At 37.2% G+C, this 20,961-nt stretch overlaps 1 protein-coding gene across 5 annotated transcripts in view; it reads left to right on the top strand.

Moving 5' to 3' along the window:
- ZNF638 (zinc finger protein 638) overlaps positions 1-20,961 on the top strand; it is a 154,257-nt gene that overhangs the window by 69,433 nt on the left and 63,863 nt on the right. For 3 of the 5 annotated variants that reach the window (XM_063617845.1, XM_055242705.2, XM_055242707.2), the window contains exons 2-5: positions 4,700-6,218; positions 11,633-11,694; positions 19,118-19,156; positions 19,911-20,209. In XM_063617845.1, the coding sequence (XP_063473915.1) occupies positions 4,700-6,218; positions 11,633-11,694; positions 19,118-19,156; positions 19,911-20,209 (1,919 nt within the window). Of the gene's footprint in view, positions 1-4,373; positions 6,219-11,632; positions 11,695-19,117; positions 19,157-19,910; positions 20,210-20,961 lie in introns of all 5 variants that reach the window. The other 2 variants (XM_055242704.2, XM_063617846.1) reach the window with 2 other exon arrangements.

The following is a 20,961-nucleotide window of genomic DNA, read 5'->3' as shown; positions in this document are numbered from 1 at the left end:
CGCCACTGCACTCCCGCTTGGGTGACAGAACGAGATTCCGTCTCAAAAAAAAAAAAAATAAATAACAGCTTGCCCTCTACTTTTAGTATCCAAATTCTGAAATTCCCTCCAACCCAGAAGAATTTCCTATCTTTTCTGTATGGATTCTGATTCTGGTCATTAAAAGCCTTTACGTAGTAGTGTCCCCTTTTCTGAGGGAGATACATTCTAAGGACCTGCCAGTGGATGCTGAAAATACGGATGTACTATAGTTTGACCAGTTTCCAGTCTCTCTGCAAGCTTTTATAATTGCAGAAGCATGAAAAGGGAAGTTTTCAAGAGATTTCTAACTATATATTGTATCATTTTGGTTACCCTTATTTTATGAGCTACTAGCCCCGTCTTAAAAAGTAGAATGTTAGCTATATGAAGGAGAGATCTGTTCTGGCTGTAATATCTTTGGTCCTTCCTTACGTAGAACAATGATGTCAGTAATTATTTTGTATGAATAAAGGCTGAATTTGAACTTACTCTCTAGATTTATTGCTAAGAAAACTTTCTCAAAATTTCTTGGGAGTACTTAGCATTTAAAAATCTTGAATGGCCTGATACTTAATCTTGGAATTTTATTCCCTTGAATTGATTGAGAAGGACATAAAAGTTAAGTGACAAAGTAAAAGTGCTGTTGGTGGGGCACCTAAGTTAAATTTGAAAAAATAAGGCTTCAGAATTATGTAATTGCAAAAGGAAACTTTATGATACCTTGTAAATAGAAAGCTTGAAGTATAAATAACAAGCATCTTTTTAGTTAAAACATTTTATTTGGAGTGGATATGAATGATAGAAGACAAACTTTGCTAAATGATTAAAAATGTACTTAACATTTTTAATTAAAAGTGAAAATTGTGCAAATGAAATATGAGTATACAGTAGTCTCCCCTTATCCATGGCTTTACTTTCTGCAGTTAGTTACCCGTAGTCAACCACCATCCAAAAATAGGTTAGTATAGTATGAGAATGACATTTTGGGAACAACCACATTCATATAACTTTCATTATGCTATATTTTAATTCTGTTTTTTATTGTTAATCTTACTGTAGCTGATTTATAAATTAAATGTTGTCACAGGTATGGATGTATAGGAAAAAACACAGTATATATAGGATTTAGTACCATCCATGGTTTCAGGCATCCATTGGGGATCTTGGAATGCATTCACCTCAGAGAAGGGGTGACCATTATACTCCTTAAATTTCATTCACAAAGAAAAGGCAACATAATGCTTACTTTTTTTTAACCATTGAAGATATGTTATTTGGCATATAGGTCATAGGCAGATATTTTATTTATATAAATTTTTTGAGACAGGGTCTTGCTTTGCCACCTAGGCTGGAGTACAGTGGTGGAAACAGCTCACTGCATCCTTGACATCCTGGGCTCAAGCAGTCCTCTCACCTCAGCCTCCTGAGTAGCTAGTTGGAAAAAACCAACATGCTTGGTTTTTTCATTTTTGAAAAGATGAGGTCTTACCATGTTGCCCAGGCTGGCCTTGAACTCCTGGGCTCAAAGCAGTCCCCCTGCCTTGGCCTCCCAAAGTATTGGGATTACAGGTGTGAGCCACCTGTATTTTTTTTGTAGAGTCAGGAATTCGTCATGTTGCCCAGGCTGGTCTTGAACTCCTGGGCACAGAGCAATCGGCCTGCCTTGGCCTCCCAAAGTGCTAGGATTACAGGCGTGAGTGAGCTACCTCACCTGGCCTCTCATAGACTTTAATATGCTAATAGACATTGTTCCCCTCTAAAAGGCAAGTATGGTGCCCTTCAAACTTTCTTGGCCGGGGAACATCTTTGTAGAAGACCACTCTTAGAGTACTCTAGTATTCTGGAGAATACAGTTTGTCCAGGGCAGTTCTCTTAACCTTCTATAAATGTGTACTTGAATCATTGTAATGCAATGTTGGGCACATTAGGAAATACACAGTAGATTTTTGCCTTTAAGGAATTTAAAATGGAGATTGTTCCAAGTGATACTTGTTCACAATTCCATTTTGTAATTAGATCACTCTGATTGAAATTTGTTCCTTTGCTGTTTTATTTTGGGGGAGAAACATTATTTGGAAGAGCTTGTGCTTATGAAGTTATAAGAGGAGTCTTCACCAAATGGAATACGTGGTTCAGAAAGCATTGTGATAACTAGATGATAAACTGCTTACATAAGCAATGCGTATCTTTTAGGATTGGGTGAAGACAGTTGTTTTTGGAAGAGATTTTACTATGTAGAAGGTAGGCACAATTTCATATGATTCATGATTGTTTAAAAAGACCGTGAGTTTGTTATAAATGAACGTTTTAACAGAATTTGGGTATCATTGTTTGGTAAGCTTGTGTCTGCAGCTTGTATCTGGTGAATCAAAAGCCTATGTATTTGATGTATTTTTGTGTTTCATTCTTATTTGAAAATTAACCTGGGCATGTTACTAATGAGTACTTTGGATGTGGTCACTTAGATAGTTTAACAAATATTCGAGGATCTTTTGAGTAGGAGTAGGGTTTATATGCTTGGGGGATAAGACTTAGCCATGAACATAAACCTTCAATTGATATTAGGTTGTTGAAAAAGACCATGTGTGTATGAGTGCAAAAACATAAGATAGTAAGAATCCACAAATGGTGCAAGCAATAAATAAAGGTTATTGGATGCCGGGTGACGTAGCTCACACCCCAGAACTTTGGGAGGCCAAGGCGAGTGGATCACTTGAGATCAGGAGTTTCAGACCAACCTGGCCTACATGACGAAACTCCTTCTCTACTAAAAATACAAAAAATTAGCCAGGTAGCATGGTGGCGCATGCCTGTAATCCCAGCTACTCGGGAGGCTGAGGCAGGAGAATGACTTGAACCCGAGAGGCAGAGGTTACAGTGAGCCGAGATTGCGCCATTGGACTCCAGCCTGAGTGACAAAGCGCATCCCTGTCTTTAAAAAAAGAAAAAAAAAAAGGAAAGATTATTAGAAGACTCACTCTTGGCATTGGTAGTCAAGGGAGGTTGAATGGGGGTGACCTTGAAGGATAAATAAAGTCAAGTGAGCGTCCGGGGCAAGGTTTGTTTTTGATTGGAAGAGATGAAGAGAGTTGGGAAGAATAGGAACAAAGGCATAGCAAAAATACCTGTCTGATAAAATTAGATTGGTTAGATTGGTTGGACCTTAAACAATAAAGCTAAGAAATGAAGGGAATGGGATATTTGTGGATTTTTGAACAGAGGAGTTGTGTGGTAAAAACGTCCTTTTGCAAAGGTTAAATGTGGCAGCATGCAAAATGATTGGAAGGGAGGGTGTTAACCAGATAAAGACCATTTTCCCAGCCAAATTAACAATTACTAACATTATATATAAATAAAGAGAAAAGTGTATAGTAAAGTAATGGATGGAATTGTAGCTTGAACCAAACAGTGATGGTTAGCAAATAGGATCCATGATGTTGATTTTTATAACAATTGTAGATGCCTCAAGATCTCACATTTTCCACCATGCATTTCAATCACACATAAAAGTGAGGTCCTGATAGAAAGCACCAGCATAGTCTACATGCTCATACATTTTTTAATTGCAGGAGGAAAGGCAAGTTATGTGGCTGCTGACTTTGGTTCTGAATGGTAGCTAAAGTACTGTTTTCTGAGAAGAGTGTTGAAGTGGGTAGTACAGTCTGATGACCAGTTAAAACTGGTCAGCAACCAGTTTTAACTAATAAAGTGCTTGGAAACTGTAAGATACTTTTGCTCACATCTGTTAATGGTTAAGAGCACAGATTACTGGACCAGATAATCTTGAATACAAATCTCAGCACAATCACTTGTCTTTGTAAGTTACTTTACCTGTGTGTGCCTTAGTGTCTTCCTCTGTAAAACTGTACATATCTCAGGACTGTTGTGAGCATCAAATGACCCATTCCATTTAAAGTTCATAGAACGCTGACTGACACATGGACAGTGCTCTATAAAGTTAATCATTATTGTCATCCATATATATTCGTCTATACTGCGACTGTGGAGGGAATCCAAGGGAAAGGTTACTGGTTTTGTTACGTATTATGTTCTGTGTTATAATGAATTCCATGCCATTGCATACTGTTTTCTTAGACTCTGTAGTCAAGTTGTTGGAAACAAATTTTTATCTTACAAGAAACAACTGTTTAATAATAGGAACATAAGTGTAGTTAATTGCCTTATGGGATTTATTAGATGTCAAGGCTGATTCCAAGGAAGATTGTGTTTTACAAAAATGGGTCTTTTAGGCTTATGGTTCTTATTTTCATTATTTGTATATCTGATAACATGCATATTAAATATGTGTGCATTTGTAAGTATTTTAATGCCTTCATCTTTTTTTTCCCCAGTATTACAGCGTGAAATAAATTCCCAGTATTTTTCAAGATTATGTAAAAGGAGTTGTAATTACTGCTCAGCACCTAGGACAGCACCCAGTGCAACACAATGTACATGAACTCTGTCTTGAGGTTTGGGGCTTGTGTTCTGCATTCAGGAAAGAAAAGAAGAGAAAGTTTTTGGGAAATTTAAATCCTCGTAAGCCCTTACTCTGAAAGTATATGAAATGCAGAATGGTTTCATGGCTTTATTTCAAAATGTTTTACACTGGCTGTAGAACCCACTTCATGAAGTAGTTTGAGTTAAAATGATCTAATATTTGTGTTTTAACTTTCAGCTTTGTGTTATTCTTGGAAAATTTCGCACCACTTGTGAATTCCTTGAACCTGGGCATTGCAAACCCACTTCTGTTGGGCCCATCTCCTTTGCACTTTGCTCAGATTAAGACTCAGTTGGCGCTTCAGCAGCTGAATGCCGTTGCCTCACATGGTTCAACACCACCTTATACTTTATTAAATCAGGCTTTCTTGAAAATAGCCATGTCGAGACCCAGGTTTAATCCTCGAGGAGACTTTCCACTTCAAAGGCCACGAGCACCTAACCCTTCTGGGATGAGGCCTCCTGGACCATTTATGAGGCCTGGATCTATGGGTCTCCCAAGATTTTACCCAGCAGGGAGAGCACGTGGAATTCCACACAGATTTGCTGGCCATGAATCTTATCAGAACATGGGACCACAGAGAATGAATGTTCAGGTAACTCAACACAGAACTGATCCAAGATTGACCAAAGAAAAACTGGATTTTCATGAAGCACAACAGAAGAAGGGGAAGCCTCATGGTAGCCGATGGGATGATGAGCCTCATATATCTGCATCAGTGGCAGTGAAACAGAGTTCTGTAACACAGGTTACAGAGCAGAGTCCCAAAGTACAGAGCCGCTATACAAAAGAGAGTGCCTCAAGTATCTTAGCAAGTTTTGGATTATCTAATGAAGACCTAGAAGAACTTAGTCGCTATCCTGATGAACAACTAACTCCTGAAAATATGCCATTAATTTTGAGGGATATAAGAATGCGAAAAATGGGGCGCCGATTACCTAATTTACCTTCTCAGAGCAGAAATAAAGAAACACTTGGTAGTGAAGCAGTTTCAAGTAATGTGATCGATTATGGGCATGCAAGCAAATATGGCTACACGGAAGATCCACTTGAAGTACGTATTTATGATCCTGAAATTCCAACTGATGAAGTCGAGAATGAATTTCAGTCACAGCAGAACATTTCTGCATCTGTTCCCAATCCAAATGTGATATGTAATTCTATGTTTCCTGTTGAAGACGTATTTCGCCAAATGGACTTTCCCAGTGAGTCCTCCAATAATCGGTCCTTTTTCTCAGTTGAGAGTGGAACCAAGATGTCAGGCTTACACATTTCGGGAGGACAGTCAGTCCTTGAACCCATAAAATCCGTCAACCAATCCATTAACCAAACAGTTAGCCAGACAATGAGTCAATCTCTGATTCCTCCATCTATGAACCAGCAACCTTTTTCGTCGGAATTAATTTCGTCTGTAAGCCAGCAAGAGCGGATCCCACATGAACCTGTGATTAATTCATCTAATGTACATGTTGGATCAAGAGGAAGTAAAAAGAATTACCAGTCACAGGCTGACATTCCCATTCGGTCTCCCTTTGGTATTGTGAAAGCATCCTGGCTACCAAAGTTTTCACATGCTGATGCCCAGAAGATGAAGAGACTTCCAACTCCTTCTATGATGAATGATTATTATGCAGCATCTCCAAGAATATTTCCACATTTGTGTTCTCTGTGTAACGTAGAATGTAGTCATTTGAAGGTGAGTGTTTTTCAAAAAAGATCACTGTATAATGATGCTCAGCGCCAAAGTTTTCTCTAAATTCTGATATGTATGCTGCTGTTAACTAGGCATTAAGGAAATGGCAGAAGGTAATTTTAATTGCAACCTCAATACATAGTTGTAATCTTAAGTAGCCCTGGCCTTAGTACTGAATTGAGTATTAGGCTTACTGTATTCCTATGACCGGGCACACCATATTTTAATAGTTTGTCCATTTATTTTGAACTTTTAGTTATCCCATTTACACAACATAAAATGTATGTAACTTAAGCTGTGTACTTATAAGACAGTGTCACATGGAATCACCTTTCTCTAAAAAGATCTGTTAGTATAAAAATACAGAGAGACGGTATAACCCATTTGTACTGAAGTGATGGTATAACCCATTTGTAATGCACACATTTAAGAGACAGTATATTATAGCCTTGCACATATATACCTGTCTTGGGATAAAGACAATTAATGTTGGTTTAGATATTTCCTGACTTTATGTAGACTAGTGATTTTTAGTATTTTTTGAGAAGAAACTTTCTAAAATAACTTCATAGCAAAAATAAGTCAACGTGCAGTAATTATTCTGGGACCAGCTGTAATAGTGTAAAATGATAGAAATTTGTAGAGAAAAATCTTTAAAAAATAAAGAAGATTTAGGTACTTTGATAGTATAGTTAGAAGGAAGTATTTTGCAGAGGCAGTAAAGTGTACTATAATGTAGAACATACTGTTCAGTCGTAATCATTGGTAGATTTGAGCAGGAATTTCCAAGTAAATTTTATTTACTTATGTATGGTTGGCAATCACTGTTTCTTCTATTTAGTAATGTGATTTATAGATTTAGATTGTAAAAGGTCAGAAGGGAATATACTAACATAGGAAAAAGCTTTGATTTAAGGCCATGGCCTGCAATTGGTTGTATACTTAGGCTTAAAAATCTATGTGTTAATGCTCTTGTTCTTTTCTTCCAGTGCTGCCTTTTGATTTTCTTTTCATTATTCACTCACTAGGTTTTTGTCAACATGAATCTGATAATTAGATCTGTTGCTATTTTCTTAAGGTTAACTCCAGCGAAAGAAAGCAGCATTCTACCCCATTTTAGCCAGATGTGCCAAATTCTATTAAAATAATAGTTGCCTTATTCCATCAGAAGGGATAGCAAAGTCCTTACAAGGGAAAGTCTTAGAATAATTCATATCACCTAATTGTAATCTGTAAGTAGTCCTGGCCTAAGTAGTGAATTGAGTGTTAGTCTGTCTGTATTCTTGTGACTGGGCATACCACATAATTTTTTAAAATTTATTTTGAACTTTTAATTAATCATAATGAATCCAAGAAAATACATCTTTAAATAAAGAACTTGAAGTTTTGTATTCTGTAGAGTAGAAAAGGTGTACATTTAGTTTAGTATGTACTTATGGATACCAGTTTTGTACTTGACTCCAATTAGGTACTGGGGCAGAAGTGAGGAACTGTGTAAAATTTTAGATGTTATTAAGCAGTTTATTTAGTCTTACCGAGGAGAGAAATTATGCACCCAAGACATTTAAAACAATTAGAAGGCAACAAGTGGTTTTGTGATTTATTTAACTTGTTTGGATATGCTCTAGGGGACAGAGATTTCTATCTTGATTTCAGGCGTGTATCACTCAGGCCAGCATCATCAATTTACCAATTTAATCATTACCAATTTACCAATTTAATTATTTTAACTATTGTATTTGTAGCAGTATGTGTTTAAAAAGAAGTATAAATATGCATCCTGACATCAAAAGACTTTCATAGCCTAGTTAGACTAATGGAATGACAGTTACTAAATGCACTAAGTCTGTCTTGACTAGAATAATGTAGGAGAGAAGACTTCATGGAGTAGGTTGAAGATGGGCCTTGAATTGAGGCTTTAGATATACCAGTATAAGGAGGAGGAGGGGGCCGGGTGCGGTGGCTCACTGCCTGTAATCCCAGCACTTTGGGAGGCTGAGACGGGTGGATCACTTGAGGTCAGAAGTTCAAGACTACCCTTACCGACATGGTGAAATCCCATCTTTACTAAAAATCCAAGAATTAGCCGGGTGTGGTCATGCACACCTGTAATCCCAGCTACTCAGGAGGCTGAGGCGGAGAATCGCTTGAACCCAGGAGGCAGAAGGTTGCAGTGAGCGGAGATCGTGCCACTGCACTCCAGCCTGGGTGACAGAGCGAGACTCCATCTCAAAAAAAAAAAAAAGAAAGAAAAAGAGGAGGGATGGCAACAACATACAGAGAGGCAAAGGTCCAGAGAGAAGACTACATTTCATTGTGGTAGGAGGCAGTTGGGAAGGAGTGATGAGCATATTAGAAATAAGTATGAAAGTTCTTGAAGAGCTAGCCTAGGAGTTTAGACTTGAGGTGAGAGGCATTAGAAAGCTAAATAAGTTTGATAAGTGAAGTGACATGTTAGAAGTATATTTTAGGGAGACCTGACTGAAGTATGCAGGGTAAATAGAAATGAGATGATGTGGAGTAGGACTTCCACTTGGAAGCTTCTTTAATTGTTCAAGTATAAGATGGTAAAAACCTGGGTTAATAGGATAAAAGTAAAAATTTGAGAGGAAAGGAAATCATTTAGTCATCATTAGAGCTCACCTAGATTGCCGTTAAAAAACACACACACCTTTTAACAGACAGCACAACAGAATGGGGCTCATCTAAGTAATGAATTTTTCACTGCCAAGTGGCCAAATGATAGGGATTTGTGAAGATGGATTTTGATGGTACACACTGCCTCTCGTTTCTGTGATATATTTTGCAGCCTCGTAAGTGTTCCTGTGTGTGTATATATGACATAAATATGAAGCCAATAAATGTAAATTACCAATTGTAAACTTTTTCCTACTGAGTAAATCTGACAATATGTATATTCCCCACCTTCGAGTCTTTGAAACTATAGCTGTGAAGATGTACTTTGAGAACGTGAAATGTATTTGCTTGTTAAATTGGGGTTCAGATTTTAAAGGAGAAACTTCCCTTGGTTTAGAGCTGTGTCATAATGACTGAAATAATTCAGTTTGAGAAAGTACCGACAATAAAAAACTGATGAGAATAGTGAGTGAGCCCTGACACGAGTAGATATTTTCAGTTTCATTCTGAGCCTGCCTAATTCTGTACAGTCCTTGCAGCATCTCTTGCTAGTAGGTAATTATCACTTTTTCTCTGGGGAGGTAGTGCTGCTTTTGGACTATTATCTAATGTGTAGTCTATTACTAGAGAGTCTAGAAGTTGGGGGTGGGATGGGTGTATTTACTGAACTTAAATCAAGTAATGTCAATTTGTGAAGCAAGCCTAAGAGAATGTGTGCATGTGTGTGTTGAACTGAGAAGAGTATATTTTAAATAGGGCAGCCATCATCTTCAGGTGATAGTTGCTATAAGAATGATATCCTGTATTACTGTATCTTCCTATTTTTTCAAGAAAAGCTGGAAATCTGGACTTGGGGGTAAAAATCTCTGGATTATTAAATGTTGGCAACATATTCAGATAAAACACTTTATGGTTCAAATAAATCATGCCCAACCCACTGCCTGCACCAGTGTGTCTGTTTGATGTAAACAATGTCCAATTAATATTAAAAATATGGGTTTTAGTACTACTAGAGAATCTTCTTCTAGCTTTCTATTTGTATTATTAAACAGGATGTACAAACATTTCTTTTTGTAGTCCACAATCAATTCCATGGCTTAATGAAATAGTTTAGGATTTGTCATACCTTGTTGCTGAGTTTAAATTGATGCTGAGCATTGCAAATCAGTGTACCTTCATTCAGATAGTTCTTGCCAAGGCAGAATTCAAAATTATTGTCAACCGTGGTTTTAACTGTGGAAACTTCTAATGACCTAAACTAAAATGTGTTTCAAATGGAAACAAATAATAACATTTTCCTTAAGCAAAGTGTTGAAATACAGAGTTATTAAGTTTTCTGCCTTTCCAAATGCTGGAGGAACAGTAAAACATTGAGTAACATACATATTGCTTTTAACTAATTGTTTCACCTTGGAAACTGTATCTTTGTAAACTGTATTGGCTTTTTTTTTTTTTTTTTAACCAGATGTGTCTTCCAGAGTTATTTATGGGTACACATTGTAATTTTAGGACAGATTGAGTTGTAAATGAAGTAATGTATAAGAAAGCATTTTGGGCTGGGCATGGTGGCTCACGCCTGCAATGCCAGCACTTTTGGTAGGCCAAGGCAGGTGGATCACCTGAGGTCAGGAGTTCGAGACCAGCCTGACAAACATGGTAAAACCCTGTCTCTATTAAAAATACAAAAATTAACCAGGCTTGGTGGCACATGCTTGTTAATTCCAGCTACTAGGGAGGCTGAGGCAGGGGAATCACTTGAACCTAGGGGGTGGAGAGTGCAGTGAACTGAGATTGCCTCATTGCACTCCAGCCTGGGCAGCAAGAGTGAAACTGTCTCAAAAAAAAAAAAAAGAAAGCATTTCGTTAATTGTAAAGCTCAAAGCTCTGTATGTAAGGGATATTGTATCTTTGAAATGTTGTTACTTTTAAATTTTGAAAATAGATTTGATCAGTAGCGTTTTCTCCCATGTTTTTCCTAATTTATTTGCCAATATAGTGAGTACCTTGTATGGAATGGTACTGGTCTATCAGGTAGCATTTTTTTTTTTTTTTTTGGAAACGGAGTCTCGCTCTGTCACCCAGGCTGGAGTGCAGTGGCATGATCTCGGCTCACTGCAAGCTCCGTCTCCCGGGTTCACGCCATTCTCCTGCCTCAGCCTCCCGAATCGCTGGGACTACAGGTGCCCACCACCTCGCCCGGCTAATTTTTTGTATTTTTAGTAGAGACAGGGTTTCACAGTGGTCTCGATCTCCTGACTTTGTGATCCGCCCGCCTTGGCCTCCCAAAGTGCTGGGATTACAGGCGTGAGCCACTGTGCCCAGCAGCATTTTTTGATTGTTGATTTTGTTAGCGTGAATTTTAGAGGTATTTATCATTGAAATATTGTATTTTGAAGATGCTGTTTCACAGATACCATTTTACTTATAGATTTTTTGGTGTTTTCTGGTGTGTTGTTTTTATATTTGCAGTAAGTTTTTTCTGATCCATGCTTTTATTTTCTCCAAGTTTATATATTGATTTCAAAATGAGCATCCACGGGTATGATTTTTAAAATATTTTCTATACTAAAATATTTTCAAATGGGATCAGTGAGGTATGGTATTAAGTGCATTTGTTTCAAGGCCTTTAATTTTTGTGAAAATTTTACTGAGCAGCCAAATGCTGTTTATGAGTACGTTTGTTGAATTTTTGAAAAGAAATTTTGTCTTTTTTAAAAGCCTAATTCATTAGTCAACATGAGGAATATTCTAATTTCAACACTTTTCTCCTTTTACAATAGGATTGGATTCAGCATCAAAATACATCTACTCATATTGAGAGCTGTCGACAGTTACGTCAACAGTAAGAATATTTTTTTCTTTTATTATAGATAGCATATTTCCAAAATAGTTAATGTTCAGATGTGACTGTTAAATACCCTTAGTATAATACTTTGGAGAAAAATATTTTTGGAAAGCTATTGTCTTTTAAAAATATTAGTTTTGTGGAAGTATATTTAATATTTTTCCAAAATGGTAGAATTCAATATATCCTTTGCTCTGACACTTTTCTAACTTAATTCCTAGTAGGTAAACTTTTTATGTCATTAGTTCATTCTTTGCTGGCTTACCTTCCCCAGGATCTTTTATCTATATCAGAGCAGGTATCCTTTCTTCTCCTATCTCCACCTCTTCCCATAGGACAAGTAACTGAAAATCAGTGCAAACCAAACACCAGTATTCAATTTTGGACCTAAAGCTCTTCTCTGACTTAGAACCAGTTTTCAGAATATACCTTAAGTAAGGGATGGACAAGCTAGATGTTTTACTTCCTTAACCTTGGCTCTTCAATTCTTCCACCTTTTTCTTAAAGACAGGGCACCTGTGAAGGTTTCCTTACTGGCCATAGAGGTGAAAAAGTGTGATTTTAACACTGTGTTCCTGTATCTCTTGGAGTAACATCAAATTAAACTCTGTCTTCCTTAGTACCATGAAACAGTTCCTAGCCACCAGACTGAGAGTAACATGTTATTGGGCAAATGGATTTGAGATTATTATTGAGAATCCTTTTGGTCGTAAGTGATTAAAGTTGCAGATTAGTTGCAGTGGCTCATGACTGTAATCTCAGCACTTTGGAAGGCTGAGGCAGGTAGGCTTGCTTGAGCTCAGGAGTTCAGCCTGGCCAACACAGCAAGATCTTATCTCTACCAAAATAAAAATAAAAAAATCAGCCAGGCATGGTGGTACACATCTGTAGTTATAATATTTGGGAGGCTGAGGTGGTAGCATCACTTGAGTGTGGGAGATAGAAGCTTCAGTGAGCCATGATTGTGCCACTGCACTCTAGCCTGGGCAACAAACAGCCTGTTCCAAAAAAAAAAAAAAAATTTTTTTTTTTAAGTAAGAGAATTTGCAAGCTCACTTAACTGGGAAGCTTAAATGAGGTTGGTGGTTCTATTAATAAGTTTCAGGAGCCAGCTGTATTGGATGCTCAAATAAAAATTGGTGTCAGAAATACTTCTTTCTTAGCTGTTGTCTTTTGCATTGGCCTTATGAAATCTTGGACACACTTCTTTCACATAGCAAAATGGACCCCACGGTTCTGGATGTAAGTGATCTGTATAGCTGGCATTTCTAGGAGTTTTTTTTGTTTTTGTTTTTGTTTTCCTTATCCCACCCCTCACCCTATGACACAGCCTCGGGAGGTTCTGAGAACATATGCCTCCCGTCTGACCTTTTTCCTTTAAAGCACTTCTTTCTCCATAACTCTGTCAGAAATCCTTGTTTTGATTCTTCTGGTTCAATTTTGGTTAGTTGTCCATCCCTAAACGCATTATAGTGGCTGTGGGAATAGGGTAGTCCATCTCGGTTTGTGTCATATGTCTACTGGTGTTGAGAGTGAAATAAGCGTCATCTGGATCTTAGGCACTAAGACTGGAAATTGGGTTACTACCCTATATAGATGCTGTAAAGACAAACATAGGTTATCATGGGGAGATAATTTGTTACCTGAATTGGATATGCCTTACTGCCACTGTAAGGAATACAGTCGAAAATCGAAAATCTCTCCTAAGCAACATTTTCCCACAGGTACCCAGTGGGATGTCTTAATTCTTACGAAGGTGAATTTTTAGTTGGGTGGGAGTGAGTTACTTATTTTAGAGAGTCATTCATGCTAGTAAGAGGATTATAACAACGTTAATTTACTTGAGCAAACAGCACGTATATGCCTATTAAAGCCTTTATTGTAGGTAAGCCTATTATTTTTTTCATATACTTAGGACCCTGATTTAAAGCATTTGCTTTCCATGCCTGCTACTTTAATGTTCTACTCTATTTATTTTTTAACCATATCAAGTGTATTTTGGTTCTCCACAGAGATGAATAGGGGAGATATATATAGATATAAGCGTACCTCATTTTATTGCACTTTGATTTATTGTACTTCCCATAATTTGCCTTTTTTACAAATTGAAAGATTGTGGGAACCCTGTGTCAAGCAAGTCTATTGATGCCATTTTTCTTTTTTTCTTTTCTTTTTCTTTTTTCTTTTTGACTTAAACTGGGAGAGAATAAATTTCTATTTAGAGTCCAGAAGTCTGAAATCATGGTGTTAGCTGGGCTGCCATTCCCTTCCGAGGCTCTGGGGGAAAATCTGTTCCATGCATCTCTCCTAGCTTCTAGTGACTGGGGACAATCGTTGACATTCCTTGGCTTGTAGCCCATCAGTCCTATCTCTGCTACTGTCTTCACACCACCTTCTGTTCTCTCAAACCTCCCTATGCCCTGCTATTAGAAGGACACTGGCTATTGGATCTAGGGCCCGTTGGATAATTCAGGATGATTTCATCTCAAGAGTTTCAGTTTGATTACATCTGTAAAGATCCTTTTCCAAATCAAGTAACATTCACAAGTTCCAGGGGTTGGAACATATATGTGTATGTATCTTCTGGGGAGTACCATTCAAGAATCCATCTTAATCAGTTTCCCCAAATACCAAATCGCTCTCTCGTCTTGGCCTTGAGCAGTGCTTTTGCTGCCAAAAGCTATCAAGAGCTGAAGCTGAAAATGAACAGTATGTGTATTAGCACCTGTATGCTGGTAAGAACTGCAACTGGATATATCCTTTGATCTGGTATCCTCTTGGTCAGTTTCCACTTTTTCCTATTGTGGGGCTTAAGGGTTCTTTCGTTATACAGGTAACTGTGGTTTGAAATTTAAAATAACAGTATATCTTTCCTAATTCTCCAGGCTGTGTCTCCTAACCAGGCCTCATGATGCCTTCACAGTTTCTTACCTTCTGCACATTTTTCTCCACCTGGCCTCACTCTGATCACAATGGCAGATCCAGGGCCTCCTTCTTTTCTTATCTCTACTGGGCCAGTCAGGACTCTTTCCTATCGGTGCCATTTTTCTAACAGCATGTGCTCACTTTGTGTCCCTGAGTCACACTCAATAGTATTTCAAATTTTTGCATTATTACTATACCTGTTATGGCAATCTGTGATCAGTGATCTTTGATTTTGACTTGCTGAAGGCTCATGATCATCAGTATTTTTTAGCAATAAAGTACTTTTTAATTAATGTATGTACATTTTTAAAAACATGCTATTGTACAGTTAATAGACTGGCATAGTCTAAACATAACTTTTATTTGCACTGGGAAACCAAAAAACTTCTGTGACTCGCTTAGTGTGATGTTCTAGAACTGAATCTACAGTATCTCTGAGGTATGCCTATGTATTGATATATGAGAGAGGATTTACTAGGGGAATGGGCTTACACAATTATGGAGGCTGAGAAGTCCCACAATATGCTGTCTGCATGTTGAAGACTCTGGGTTTCTGGTAGCGTGGCTCAGTCCAAATTCAAAAGCTTCCAAACCAAGGAAGCTGATAGCATAATTCTCAGTCTGAGGCAGAAGGCCCTATAGCCCCAGGAGCCTGCTGATGAAAGTTGCATAGACCAGAGGCCAAAGAACTTGGAGTTCTGATGTCCAAGAACAAGGAGGAGAAGGGCATCCCGCTCTGAGGGAAGGAGGGGTGGAGAGAGGGAATTCCACCTTCTTCCATCTATTTGTACCATCTGGGCTCCCAGCCTGTGGCGTGATGCCTGCCCACATTGAGGGCAGATCTTCCTTACTCAGCCCACTGACTCACAGACTAATCTTCACTGGAAACACTCTCACAGACACACCAAGAAACAATACCTCACCAGCCATCTAAGCATCCCTCAATCTAGTCAAGTTGACATCCAGAATTAACCATCACATTCAGGTTGTATGCACTTGAATAATTGCTTCATGACTTTCTCTCCACTGCAAAATCATTTAATAAATAAATTAGATTTGGTTAGGTGCTTGGGCTCTGCATTCTTTATTCTTTTAAGCTGTGTTATGGGGATATTCCTTCTTTCTACTCATTCCTCCATTGATGTATATTTAGATTTTTCTTTTCTTATGGCTTACTCTCTCTGGCGCTTTATTGGACCTTTCTGGATTATGACACGAGTAGTTGAGGAAAGATACAGTGCATCAGAATTTTAGTGTTAAAAATAGATAATTATGCTATGTTTATTGTGTGCTGGGCATTCTTAGTGCTTTACATAATTGATTTAGTCTTCAAAACCATCTACAAGGTGTTAAGTATAAGGATTATTCCTAATTTTATCAGTGAGAGAAGTGAGGCACAGAGACAATTTCCCTACCATCATGCAGCACATAGTTAAACGGAACTAGTTTAGCTCATGGGCCTTTATTTATCTTATTTATTTACTCTTTTATGGCTTAAAAAATTTTCAGAATAAAATATTGAAGAGAAAAAGGAAGAAAAACATTTATATGTTCATCTATATTCGCCATTTGTTAATATTTGCTTTATTATATCTTCATACATTTTTTTCTGAACTATTTGAAAATAAATTGCAGACATTATGAGATGTCATTTCTAAATTCAGCATCTATCTCCGAAGTATAAGGACGTCGTTCTGCATAACCACAATACAACACATTTAAGGAGATAACAATAATTCCACATTTCCTTCTAATACGTAAGCCAAATTCATATTTTCCCATTTCTTTTCAGAATGCCTTTTATAACTCTTCTTGTCTGCCCCATCCATACCCCCAGTCCAGTATTCAGTTAAGATTTATGTATTACAGTCTCTTTTAATCTAGAATAGCCTACTCTTTGTTTTGTTTTTTGTTTGTTTTGTTTGTCATCTTTTTTTGTTTGTTTGAGAAGGATGTTTTTATGGTGTTGATTTTTTTCCTTGAAATGTCTGGGAAACTTGTTGAGTGTCCCACTTTCTATAGTTTCCTATTTGTTTCCTTAGCATTAAATTCACTGAGAACATTTTTGTTGCAAATACTTCATTGGTGATGTGTATTTATTGCATCACATTGGGACAAAGATAATATCAGTTAACTAGGTCCTTGCTCTTAATAGTTACGTTATACCACCTTTGTTAGGAGCGTTATTGCTTCTGAAGCGCATTTTTGACTAGTTGGGCAGTATAGAGGTGTTTCCAGATTCTGCTTGCAGAATGTATACATGCTGTATCTTTCTACCTGGGCAGCAGAGATGAGAACATGTGTTACCTAGTGAACAGGTCTAAACTTGGTGAACCTGAACCTAGTGAAGATCAACAATATTATTTATTACTATCTCAGCTCACTGCAACCTCCACCTCCTGGGTTCAAGTGATCCTCCCACCTCAGCCTGCTGAGTAGCTAGGACCACTGGTGACTGCCACCACACTCAGCTAATTTTTTGTATTTTTGGTAGAGACAGGGTTGCCAAAGCTGGTCTCAAACTCCTGAGCTCAAGCGATCTGCCTACCTCAACCTCCCAAAGTGTTGGGATTACAGGCATGAGCCACTGTGCCCAACTGTTATTACCAGTTCTTGAATATTAGTATTCAAGCTGTTGTGAACCATAAACTAGAGAGCTCTGGAAATTTAATAACTTTGATGTGTTGTTAATCACCTTCATTTTCAGCATGTACATGTGAGAAAGCTAAGGCTTACACATACTAAGTAATTGGCTTTAAGTTTCATAGCCATTAAATGACAGCACCTACAGTGAAACCCAGTTTTGTTTGATGATAAAAGATTTGCTTTGAATCACTGTAAGACTAGGAATTTATCTTCCTGGATGGTACAGAGCAATGAAAGTTTTTAAAAGTGTGGAAATAGATGGAACAAAATTATCCATATGTTGGGAATTGTTGACACTAGGTGATGGGTATGTTGGATTAAAGTTAACTTTTTTGTCTTCACAGTTTGTCCTCATAATTAAAAGATGCTCCAGACAATATATCTATTCTCTAGGAAGAATGAGGCAGAAGCTTTCTCAGATGTCCGTCAGGGGTTTTGTACCTATGTCTCATTGGTTAGAACTTACCACTGACTATCTTCTAGAGATAGTGGGAAAGCAAATATTTAGCTTTTTTAGCCATTGTAGTAAAGGCAAACAAGGGAAAAGGGAATTGAGAATTGCTGTGGGGTTAGCTCATTAACAATGTCTGAGGCAAATAGCAACCAAGACAAACCACTTTAATAAGATTTGAGCTAACTTTATTTTCCTGCTAGGTGATTTGTCAGAAGTTTGCTGCCTCCATTTCCTTACCTGGCTTCCACCTTGCTCCTGAAATTATATTCTTAAATGTAGTGATTTATTTATTTAATATAATCAGCATGTCCAGATGCCTCTTAGAGTTCAGATTTTCTAGAAGTTGAGAGTGAAGATGTAGCCTTTTTCTTAGGCTTCTATGATAATACTGTTTCTCCTACTAGTTTTTCCGTGATTACTCCTTAATCCTTTATTGTTTTTTTTTTTTCTTTGCTTTACTCTAAAGTTGTTGATGTGCCTAAGATTCTGTCCTCGGCTCTCTTTTTTCCTATAAACTCCATCTTGTGTTAGTCTCACTCTTAGGGCTATAATTGTGGCTTCTACATGCCTGGTTTCTAAATATCTCAGCTCTCATCTTTTCCCCTAATTCCAGATACTCCTTTACGCTTGTTCTGAAAACATTCCTGTTATCCTCTCTTAAAAATGTTCGTTAAGTTCACATTGTTTTTTTCCTATGTGTAACCTCATTACCTGATTTTAAGGCTCTTCGTAATTTGTCTGTACCTGAAACAACAGACAGCCTGTCCAAGTTTCCCCCTTTATAATTCCTTTTCATCATTTCTGTGCTGTAGCTAGACCATTTCCTGGAACAAAACACCAATGTTTTGCCTCCAATCTTAGTTTATATATTGCCACTGCATGAAATCTTAACCTGATCCGTTCCTATTAATAGATCTTTGTAAGGGCTACTTGAAAAGCAAACCCTTTCTGTGAGTTCTCTCCTGATTCCTCACACTGGACATACGTTTAAGAGGACTACTTGGTGCAAGTTAAGGGGCACCATTCATGTTTATTCTGTGAGTTGCCACATGGAATATGATAAGAGTGGTGTTCCCTAGAGTTCTGTAAAGTAGATGAACTGTCTTCTCTCTTTTAACCCTTAACCTAAGCTTGTATCTTGTACGTCTTAACACTTTTGTGCATATGCTGGCCGTTTTACTTAAATGAAAGTTTAGGCCGTTAAAGTATGGGGATTGTGTTTCCCTGATACACCTATTAGCATAATACTTTGATTATTTATTGAATTAAACACTCAAAATATTTTATTTCCAATAAAGGTTGTGAAAAGTCCTTTCGATATATTACCGGTAAAGATTAATTCAGCCTTTCAGTCTTATTTTAGCTGTTAGTTAATATTGTTTATTTTCAAAATAGGTATCCTGATTGGAATCCTGAGATCCTCCCATCAAGAAGGTAATTTTTAAGAATAGTAATATTATTAAAACTTGATTGTCTTTTAAAAGTAAACAGTTAATTTTAAGGAAGTGATTCTTTTGAGTTCTACTTCTGCCATTTTAAACAATAGGCAAATGCAAAAACCTCTATGAATCTTTAACTTATTCCAGCTTAAATGTGACACAGCCCCTCCCCTGATCTACTTTCTTTAGCCTTTTCTGAAAATATTTTATTGTGACATTATTATTTTATGTTTATGACATCTTCTCTTGTAAATGCCTTGAATGCTAGGAGTGGTGTTATTAAGTTCTGTATCCCCTAGGGGATTCTACTCAGGTGATGTGTGTACACACACGTACACACACATAGAGAAATCAAAGTCATATTTATAGATGGCGTAATCTTTCAGGAAAAAATGATTGAAAACGTCTGTTTAAATCATTTCCTAAATTCTTTACATAATTTAATACTTTAAAAACGTAATTGGATATAATGTTGGTACAGGAAAAACCAGAGAAATTCATTATCGTATTCTTCTGTAAACTAGAAAACAGACATCCAAGCAGATGGAGGGCTGATAAACTTCTGATTGTTTCTTATTTACCTATAAGGCTGAATTACATCATAACAAACAGATTTTTAAGTACATATCTTTTATCAGAGTTTGGTATTGTTAACAGTCTGTTTTTAACAAGGTGTACTTCTGTCATTTAGTATCATTTAAATTTACATTAAATTGCTGATCACTTTCTTTTTTCCCCCCTGCTTGTAGAAATGAGGGCAATAGAAAAGAAAATGAAACTCCACGAAGACGTTCTCATTCCCCCAGTCCTAGGCGTTCTAGAAGATCAAGCTCAAGTCACAGATTCCGTCGGTCTCGAAGCCCAATGCATTACATGTATAGACCGAGAAGTCGAAGTCCAAGAATTTGTCATCGTTTCATTTCTAGATACAGATCCAGATCCAGATCCCGTTCACCATATCGAATTAGAAATCCATTTAGAGGTAGTCCAAAATGCTTTCGGTCAGTTAGCCCTGAAAGGATATCAAGGAGATCAGTGAGATCATCAGGTACACTGATGGCCATGAAATAGTGAATGTACTTATTTTGACTAAATTTGTTAAATGTCTTTCTTTTTGGATTTTGAGAAATGTTCTATTTTATTAAATTTTAGAATTGATAAATGAAATCTGACCCACATGCCACAGAGTTAATTATTCCCTCTGGTAACTTGGCAAAGAAATGTGTGTGAATGTATGTGTCCACCAACATCATATTTAAAAACCAAGGATGGTAAAAATGTCTTAGTTGGCTTTAATAATTGATTATAGAATTCCATGGATTAATTTAAAATGTTTTTGAAATTATTATTTTTTTAACCTGTGACTTAATGTTGATTTTATGACCCTTTCAAAAATAGCTCACACATGCACTGCACACACACACAAACACACACCTTCTTCTACAATGAAAGAAACCATAGTTAATATCTGAGAAGTACTTTGCCACTCCCACTGCTTCACTTGACTAGCCTGAAAAATTCAAAAATAGTACTTTGCACAGGTCTTATTGTATCTAGTATAGTCTAAAATGCTGAATTCAAATGGAGATACCTTTAATTATGTAAGGCATTCTTTCTTAAAGTATGGTCCAAGGATCGATTGGGGTCCTCAAGATCTTTTAAGAGTTCTATGAGGTCTTCTCTTTTCTAACTACATGCCACCGTGAGGCTGGATTTTCTTTATCCAGAAGCAGATATAAGAATTTAGGTGGTTCTTTTAAGCCCAACATTAAAGTGTGTGGAAGAAGGTACAATAGTGCT

Source organism: Symphalangus syndactylus, chromosome 14 (genome assembly GCF_028878055.3).
Source record: "Symphalangus syndactylus isolate Jambi chromosome 14, NHGRI_mSymSyn1-v2.1_pri, whole genome shotgun sequence".
In the NCBI taxonomy this organism is placed as follows: domain Eukaryota; kingdom Metazoa; phylum Chordata; class Mammalia; order Primates; family Hylobatidae; genus Symphalangus; species Symphalangus syndactylus.
The sequence above is the reverse complement of the archived record's forward strand: the minus strand, read 5'-3'. Positions and strand labels throughout refer to the sequence as shown.